The following is a 10244-nucleotide window of genomic DNA, read 5'->3' as shown; positions in this document are numbered from 1 at the left end:
ATTTAAAAAAATAGATAAATAAGACGAGGGAAGAGAAACATAAAATGCTCTCGAATAGTTTAGTCCTTGCAAAAAATGAAATCTAAATCATTCTTAGGTTAGGTTTTCTTTTTCTTTCCATATTTCCTTCTTTTCTTTCTTTGAATTCTAAATAAAAAAACTAGATTTATTTATAGGTAATTTCTCACTTAATCTTTGATCTTCTTTTCTCATAATTTAATTTTTTTCATTTTTTTTTCTCTTTTGTTTCACTTTGATTTTACTATTTAATCCAGGGTCATTGCTTTTTCTTTTTTTTTTCAATTTCTGCTTTGAAGAGACTTTTTTTTTTTTGGATTATTAATGTTATTATTATTTATTTGATATTAAAATTAATTAATATTTTATACATTGCTCAAAATTAAATTTAATGTTTTAGAGTGTGACATGTAATTGGTCAAAATTTGTAGAGAGAGAACAATATTCCAGAAGCACATACGTGATATTTTTATTATTAATTACAAATATATTTAAATCATTTCATGACTAATATTTAACAATTAAAAGGTTATTAGTTTCTCTCTTATAAGGATTTTTTTCAATATATATATATATTGAAGTCTGATTAAAATTATAAACTTGTTTGAATTATAAACTCTGATTAAAATTTAGTTAAAATTAATTGAAGTCTCTTCAAAAAGAAGCTACAAACTTATCTTCCTCAAGTGTCAAATGTGATGCTGTGAAGCTGCAAACTTACCTTTCTCAAGTGTCAAATGCGATGCATTGTACTTGCCCGATGACTTTAGACTTGATTGACACTTGAGTTTATAATTATCTTAAACAAATTAATGGTATTATAACTTTATATAACACGAGAATTTAATAAAAAATAAAAATAAATCTTATAATATATATTAAATATAATTTATATATTATAAATATAAATTGTTTACAAATTAAAAATTACAAATCATTAGAGTAACAGAGCACGAGCCTTCGTCCGATTAAAAACTAAAGGAAAACCCTAAAAATAATATATTCTTTTTCTAAATGCAAAAGTAATTTTATTTAAATATTTCAAGCAAGAATTTTGTTTTGTCTATGAACCCTAAATTAAAACAATGTAATTAAATTTTCCTCTTTGCTATAACTCACATTTTTTCATCCACAAAAAATTTTAAAAAAATAATAAATAAATTTCTTCTAAGTTTTTACTAGTAATATTCTATGGAATTATTACTAGTATTTTCTTTTATAAAGCCTGGACGAGTTACTGCTCGAGGAACATAAGGTGGCTTTCTACATCTTAATAATGCCCAATTAGTTCCATTAAAAAATTGATGATGTTTGATTGCAGTTGCCCCCATTGTTGATCCTAATCGTCTCCCCGGATCCTTGACCAGAAGTTGTGTGATCAAATCCTTAGCTGATGCCGGAACCGGCGGCTCCTTTGGAAATTCAAGGGCTCGAGCCATAATATTAGCTAGGGTTAGCTCATGATCAATCCCTTTAAATGGAGTAATGCCATACAATAATTCAAATATGAATATGCCTAAGGTCCACCAATCCACTGCACTACCATGTCCCTCGCCGGAGACGATCTCCGGTGCCAAGTACTCGTGGGTCCCAACGAATGACATTGATCGAACATCTATTGGCTCCGCCACTATCTCCAGGATCCCACGCTGATTGGATTTTCTTTTGCGTCTACGGATTGGGTGGAAGCATGAGACAGCTGGCACAATGCAATTGGGTATAATGCATGATGATGTGGCAGATTGAGGTGGGTCAGGAGGGTAGTAGTCATTTATTGAGTTTGTAGCTGGTTGGTTTTGATCAGAAACAATCTGAGCCGTTGATGTAGTACTGTCATCTTTTAAGGAGAGATCAAAATCTGTAAGCATGATGTGACCGTCCGATCTTACAAGAACATTTTCTGGCTTGAGATCGCGATATATAATACCCATCATGTGTAGATATTCCAAGGCAGCTACAACTTCTGATGCATAAAACCTAAAAGCAAACCAAAACAAAACTCTCAGGGCTTATAATTTGGGATTATTTCTGTTTTTTTTTTTTTATTTTATAAAAGAAAACAAAAACTATTTATTGCATGTAAAAACCTTTTTTTCTACAGTTTATGCAATTAAATAACAAAAATAAAATCCACAATAATATTACTAATCTTTAACAATTGAAAATCAGAAATGAAAAACAATAATGATACTAAACAATATGAATCTTCATAGATACATAGAGTGTCTTCGAGTTCTCTTCATTACAAATTTAACAAAATATTATTCAAACGAAAGGGCTATCCGAGTCATATAATCCACAGTGTTATTAAAAAAAAATAATTAAAAATAATTATAATGTAAAACCTACTGTGTAGACCAATTATGTTCATTTGATTGCTTAATGACATTTGATTAGACAACAAATTATATTTAGTTGCATGAGTGTTTGAAATTTAAAAAGACATCTTTTTCTTAGACAAATTTTAAAAAGAAAACACATTGCCATGTGATGATGAAAAGAGAAGGGGGAAAAAAAGTAAAAATAAAAAAATGAATCAAATTTTAATTTAATGCCCTAATTTACTACTGGGGTGTCTTCTTTTTTTGGGCCTAGGAAAATCTTCAATTTGGGATTTTAGTAGGGCCAAATTTAGAAAATTAGGAAGGTTTCCACCATAATAATGACAAAATTGATATTTTGGAGTACATGATGAACATAAAAGAATCAAAAAGGAAAAAAGGAAAAGCAAAAATTTGTGCATAGAAAGAGCAAGAACCAGCACTTTTTGATTATTGAGAATGAATTAATATTAAATTATTTTATTAAAACTTAGTTTAAAGATTAATATTAACTATTCACAAATCAATTGACATATAATTGGTAAATCAACCTAATGATTTTGAAAAATAATTTTTCTAAAAATGTAATTACTGGGAAATTAATTTTTCAGAAAATAGACCATTTTAAATCAAACCAGACCTCGATATAAAAATCTAAATCTAGGAATTCTAAACAAAATCATTTTATAACCTGTAATATGCCAGAAATTAAGGCATGGCAAGCTAATATTAAATTTTCATTCTTTTTTATTTTAATATTGTAATATTATGATCTAGTGCACGAGAGACACACCAAAAGCTATCATGGACCACATAAAATAATCAAGGACTGTGCTATACCTTTGGACATGGAGACTTGAAGATTAACCTATGGACCCTACATGCAATGAACATTCCTAAACAAATGGTAAATTGAGCCCCACCCATCATTTCTCATTATGTAATCACACCCTTAATTCTTATTCTCTTCTAATTAACTACTCAAACAATTTTTCTAATCACAATTTCAAAATTTTTATAGTATTTTAATATTGTCTCCAAATAATAATACTCTAAATTTTTAATTTCATTAAAAAAAATTTAAAATATTACAGAAATTTCTTATAATCAAGGGATTACATTTGCTATTGTTTTATTATAACAATTTAATGTTGAAAATAATAAAATTAGTTAGGTTTATGAAAATTAAGACTTTTTAATATGAATAATTATTAATTAAAAAGAAACTAACCCAATGGAAAATTTATGAAAATGTACATGTAAGTAATACATTTTTTATATGTATATATAACTCAATAATTTAATATGCACATATTATAATATATATATTGGTCTTAATAATTGAAGAAGAATGGATTAATGCATGTGTATATGTATATATACCGGACAGCTGCCTCATCGAAACGTTTGTCGGGTTGCCGTTGCCGGAGAACGTGGAGGTCACCACCGGGACAAAACTCCGTTAACAAACAAGACCATCTAGGAGAATCTAACGTGGCATATAAAGTTGGCAAAAATGGATGTTCCAACAATTCCAATATTTCCCTCTCTATCCTTGCCCTACTTTCTTTATTCCTCGAAGCCATTTCTTTTCTGTCCATAACTTTAGCAGCAAATAAGCATCCATTGCCTTCCTTAAGCTCTACAAGATACACACTCCCTAGGTCACCGCTTCCTAACCGGTGAACAAACCGGAGGTCAGCTAGGGTTAATGTTGAGTTGTCGCAGTTGGAACGTAGGATTGCGCGCCAGCATGAATCACATGGTGGCGCGTGGTGAGGTTTAGAGGAGGTTGACAGGTGGTTAGAGTTAGTCCAAGTGGTTTCAGAACCAGAACTTGTACTATGCTTAGTTTCTTGAGCTGTGGTGGTAGTTGTTGTGGTGGCGGTGGAGGTGATGCTTAGATTGTCAAGATCGTCTGTTAGATCTTCTATGCATCGTTCCATGATGGTGGTGGTAGGTGGTGGAGCGGGAGATGGAGCGGTGGAATCCAGCGAGAAATCAGGAAAGGGTGAGTGTGGAAATGAGAGTGAAGAAAGAGAGAGTGAGATTTTGAAGGGAATGGGAAGGAAGATAAAGAAGGATAGCAAGGGCCGGCAAAATGGGGTTGGGGGATTGGGACATGTGGCTTCTTTAGGGAAGCATGGACCCATTAAGGGCCCAATAGCTGGATTACATTTATATGTATATATATATATAAAGATAATTTTTTATATTTTACAAACGTCCCAAAATATAAATCTTTAAAATTTTTATATAGTAATTAAGAAAGTAATTAAAATTTTGAATATTGCACTATATTTTTAATGATGAACAATTGAAAGATTTCAATTTAAAAATTATAAATAATATTTGATTAATTATAATATTTGATTTATCTAAAAAATCAAATAATTTATAACTTGTACAATAATAAATATCCTATAAATATTTAAAGATTAATACTAATACTAATTAATATTTAAAAAATAAACACAATCATATATGTGTATATTTATATATTGATTGGAAGAGTTGTATTGATATTTACAATTCTATTTTAAAATTGAATTGAACTATATATAAAAATAATATTTTGATTATAATCATTAAGTAGTTATTAAATTCACATTAATATCAATATAAAATTATATTTCAATATTATAAAATCTATAATATAAGAGAAAAATTATAAAAATTACCTGAAACTATATAAAAAGATAATAAACGAGTAATAACAACGTGCAACATGCATCATAAAAAAACTAGTTATAATAAAATTAAGAGTAATTTGATACCAAACAATTTTACGAAAATAGTTATTGCATATAATATATATATATAAATAAATTTATAAATTACTCTTTAAAGTGTTTACGACGCTTTATATTTTGATACAAAGCGATCGGTCTAAAATAATTTATATTTTTAAAGCGGAATGAGTATTAATTATATATTTAATATAGTCAATTCAATATAGATGGTACATTGAACTGGTTATCATGGTATAAAACTGAGATACTATAATAGTATTATTGCTTACCCTGTACATAGGAAGAGGGAGGATTTGGACACACTGTCTTTTTCTATTAAAAAAATGTTAACTTTACTTTCAATAAGATCATGTCCTTGTTGTCATTTGATAATAATCCAGCCAAGAATGAAAATTTTCATTATATTCACTTTGACACCATTTGGCAAGGAAGTCTTGGTTGTTGATATAAATGGCAATTTAGTTGTAATGCTAGCCAATTTGCCACCCTAACATTCCTTAAAAAAACAAAAATAATAATTGATACCTTAATTAATTAAAATGATTGTAATCTGCATTTTATTTCTTCTTTTTTTTTTTCTTTTGTTTCTACATATATATTTTCACTCAAATCCGCAAGTAATATTCAAATAAAACCCTTTCGATAATAGTAATTTTACATTTTTAAATTATTAACTCTGTAGGTAAAGTTTACTGACATTACATTCCATTTTTGTCAATCCAACCTACTCTTAGAAATTTATATGTTATATTTCATTTTTCTTTTAATATAATATATTTTTTAATTAGAATAATTATAAATAAAAATCAATATATTATATATTAAAAAATATATATAATAGCTAGTTGTGTTTGTGTATATGTACACTTTTACTAACCCTAATAAACTTTTAAAAAATGATGTAGGAAACTAATTTGTACTCACAATTAGTATAATGGTTATGAAAGTATTATTATTATTATTATTATTAACTGTTTATTGAAATAAACATATTTGCCTATTTGGAAAAGAATCAATTAAAAAATAATATATATGTGAAATAAAAAAGAGGTCCTTGGTCAAACCTAAACATGATTTTGATGGCTAATTCCATAATTATACATAATTGGTAAGATGGATTACACTAAATAATAATGTCATTTCAATCTCTTAAGTGTCTGTTTACTACATGCAAGACAAGCAGGTACTTTTAGCATTCTGTACACTGTACAAGACAAAAGATTTTTGCCCTTAATTTATTAACCTTCATGCTTCCTTGAAAGAATAAATTAATTTTAAAGAGTAATTTAATCTAATCTTGTTTTTAAATTATAACCTAATTAACACTGGAGAACCTCTACTTCTAAAAAGCAATTATAAGGTTCTTACATTTTGATTCCGTCCAAAATTACACTATTTTCTCATTAGTCTTAACAATTTAAGTTAGTTTAATGAGAGAGAAAAAAATTTTAATTCCAATAAACACCCTGTTACCCTAGTGGCTAACCTCCTCACTCCAGTCTGTTTGCATCTCTATATCAACTGTTGGACTAACCTCTAAAAATAAAATTAAATTTGTATGAGATAATACATTTGAAGCTGACTAAACTACTCTATTGTGTTGACAAAGCAATACTTGATGATCATAATGATTCAACTCATTATGGAAAATAAATTGAATATCTTTTTTCATATGATAATTAATTGCTTCAACAAAAGTGGAAAAAAAAAAAAAAAACAAACAAAAGTGAAAAATATGATGGCCCAAGTAAGCAGGCTTCTTCTTCTTCTTCTTCTTCAGGATCTCAAACTTTGAACGTGGTTGACAATATAATGACTTTGTAACTGTGCTTGCCTTTTCTCTTCTGCTTTATGCATAAGAGAAGCTTCTTCTTCTTCTTCTTCTTTTTTTTTTTTTTTTTTTTTTTTTCACTAGCAAGGTTGTGTTTATCGAGAAAGCATGAGTATAAGTATTTCCCAATATTCTATATATAAAGATTTTAATGTACCCAAGAAATAATATCACAGCTAAATATTAATTTTGCCTTTTTTTTTTCTAGATTTTGTAGTACAAAATATTTTTTTTTTCTTTTTTTGCTCATTAATGGTAAAAGTGATTTTGCCGGCAAGCATCGAACTTAAAACCTTAAGATCCTAAAACATCAACTTTAGTGGGGAATAAAAGTGGAGTGGTTAATTGCGAATTTTAAATTACTTATCTTGTATTCATTTAAAATTATACAATGCATACTCATTGTATAACGCATACCTATTAAATACCCGTTTAAACATTTATTTAAGTATTTGTATTTGAATTCTTTTAAAATTTTACTATTCATATCCATTCCAATCTTGTTTAAAATACCCCTTAAATGGATTTGGTGTTTACAAATTTTAAATTATTCAAATACTAACTTATTTACAATACACCTTTTACTGATAATAAATGGATAAGGTACCTCAAAAATACTCGTCTCAAACCCATTCATAATTTTCCGTACCATCATTAAACGGATCAAAGCGAGACAGTTATCCTAAAATACTCATCCCACTTCTATCCCTATCATTAGCCATTAACTTTTGTATATTATTTGAGGGAAAAGTGTAATGCAAATTAATAAATTGTATCTAAGTTTTTTATATTTATATATGTGAAAATTAATTTGAGATGTGGCATAGGGTGCCAGCGAAGCAGGATAAGATTGTCATCTCAAGAAATCCTAGTCAAAATTTCTCAGGTTGGGGGAATAAGGAAACAATCTGCTAAGCTTCATAGAGAAGTTAAAAGCCATTATAAGAAATTAATAATAGCATCAGTGCAAGAGCTAATCAATATGCCCAAAATACATGAAAACAAAGAAGGGACTGTTTGGCAGAGAACAAATCAAATATTGTTTTTTCAGTACTTGGTTCTCTAATGACTATCTTTACCTTAATATAATCCACGACTAACATCCCTTTGATCGGATCCAATTTCCAGTGATCTCAGACTCCGATTAGGCAAAACCTCATAGTTACTTCCATATAACATTGACAAGAACAAGAAAAGGGAAAGAAACTGTTATAGTAAAAATAATTGTGAGAAAAAGAAGAGAAAAACATTAGAGTAGGGATGACCACGTGGTTGGGTTTTAAACCAAAAGCAAACCAAAATCAAACCGGTTAAAACGGCACTAAACCATAATTAACGGTTCTAGTTCTAAAACGTAACTGAAACTACTCACTTAAAGTTCGGTTTCGATTCTTCATTTTTTTTAAATCGAAACTATCGTTACTTTAATGTAATCCTCGATAAAAACATATTCTTAAAGAAACTCCCAATTTATTTTTTTGTTGGTTTAATGAGTAAAAAAAGCTTGAACTTTTAATTCTAACCAGTTCTTTTAATTTTATTAATCAATAACGCGTACTTAGTTTTTTGTATCAATTCTAGTCTCCGTTTGTTTTCAGTTAATTTCATACTAATATGACAGTTATCTCTCGCAAGTGGCCCTACAACATCCAATGTCAGCTCCAAGTCATATATCAACGTACATTAAAAAAAACCTGAACTTTAAGGTTTTTATCAAATCTAGTCAATTCTTTTAATTTTATCAATTAATACCGTGTACTAATTAATCTCTATCAAATGGTTTGTTATATTGATATTTATTCAATTAAATAGTTTATTAATTAACTATATATATTAAGTGTATAATGAGATTAATCAAGTAAAATTCAATTTTACTAAATAGTCTTTTAAAAATATTATTTTTAAATATATTAATTGATAACATTTTTAAATAGTTTAAAAATAACATTTAAAAAAAAGATTCTGCAATAAAATTGAATTCTAATTGATTAATCCCATCAGACACTTAATATACATAGTTAATTAATAAACTATTTAGTTGAATAAATATCATTTGATAGATATTAATTAATACGCAGTATTGATTGATAAAATTAAAAGAACTGGCCAAATTTGATAAAAATCTTAAAGTTCAGATTTTTATTTTAATATTTGTGATATATGACTTAATGCTAATATTGGAAGTTATAGAGCCCACTTGTGAAAGATAACTGTCATATTAGCATGAAATGGACAGAAGACAAACGGAAACTGGAATTGATACAGAAAACTAAGTATATGATATTGATTAATAAAGTTAAACAAACTGGCTAGAATTGATAAAAAGGTCGAAGTTCAGGCTTTGCTTTGTCATTAAGCCTTTTTTGTTTTGTTATAATTTTTTAAAGTAACTTTCAAGAATTTTTATTAAATTGGTTTAATTTTTTTTAATATTATTAATATTATTATTATTATTATTTATTCAAACTACAACTTTAAAAAGGCATTTTAAAAAGTTTAAAATATATTATTTAATTTCATATCAACACCGAAACAAAACCAAAACCAATAGTTCCAAAACTCTCTTAGAAACCGCCTAAAAGTGGTACACTCCCAATTCAACCTTTTTTCCGACCGAAATTGGCAGTTTTAAAACCATGGTCATGCCTATATTATAGATGACAGAGCTCTATGTACACGAAGCAACAGTGTCGTTTTGAGAAAGGAATGAATCCTAATTTCTGTTGGAAGGATTTGTTATTGTAAACCCTTGATTGAAAAAATAATTTGACCGTTTGAATACATCACTTTTTTTTTTCCATCTTAAACGCCAAAATAACAAAAATGAAAAAGTTGAGGGGACTGTTGATACAATTATAACTCTTAATGATCCCTAGTCAACATTTTCAACAAAGTCTTTTTCTCAGTGACAGTTCAGACAGCAATGCCAGATAGAGTCTTTACTTAGGCTTAACAAGCACTTGACTGAGTCAGTAGTTGTTCAAAGGTTAGCCGTCCAGTGTCCGCAGAAAATTAGCTTCTAGAACAGAAATCTCATGCATTTTCAGTTTGCACAATACAAATCCAGTAGTCAGAAGAAGAAGAACAATACTCATCTTTGCAAAGAGTCAAAGGCCAAAGTTTGAAACTTTCTAGTTTCTAAAACACCTCAGCAACTAGCTGTGCCAGCTAAAGAAATGCACATAGAATCTAATGTCAAATAATTTTTGCTTAATAAATGCATCACAAAAATCATATGATCACATTTAATCATCGCATAGCATGCATTCAATCTGAATATGATCATATGACCGACTGAAGAAAATAAATATATAAATCAAC

At 28.2% G+C, this 10244-nt stretch overlaps 1 protein-coding gene across 1 annotated transcript; it reads right to left on the bottom strand.

Annotated features, from left to right (window-relative positions):
* Positions 1–966: 966 nt before the first annotated feature.
* On the bottom strand, positions 967–4411 carry LOC105648000 (protein kinase G11A). Its single transcript, XM_012234242.4, has 2 exons — positions 3723–4411; positions 967–1995 (listed from the first exon to the last, which is right to left on the bottom strand). The coding sequence occupies exons 1-2, from the start codon at positions 4283–4285 to the stop codon at positions 1197–1199; spliced, it is 1362 nt and encodes a 453-aa protein (XP_012089632.1). The 5' UTR covers positions 4286–4411; the 3' UTR covers positions 967–1196.
* Between the last annotated feature and the right edge of the window lie 5833 nt (positions 4412–10244).

The sequence above is a fragment of the Jatropha curcas genome, chromosome 6 (assembly GCF_041381405.1).
Source record: "Jatropha curcas cultivar XTBG-Jc1 chromosome 6, XTBG_Jcur_1.0, whole genome shotgun sequence".
Classification (NCBI taxonomy): Eukaryota; Viridiplantae; Streptophyta; class Magnoliopsida; order Malpighiales; family Euphorbiaceae; genus Jatropha; species Jatropha curcas.
The sequence above is the reverse complement of the archived record's forward strand: the minus strand, read 5'-3'. Positions and strand labels throughout refer to the sequence as shown.

Coding starts and splice junctions, on each gene's coding strand:
- LOC105648000 (XM_012234242.4), bottom strand. CDS start 4,285: ATGGAACGATGCATAGAAGATCTAACAGACGATCTTGACAATCTAAGC. Junction 1,996..3,722: donor TTCGATGAGGCAGCTGTCCG/GTATATATACAT, acceptor GTTTGCTTTTAG/GTTTTATGCATCAGAAGTTG.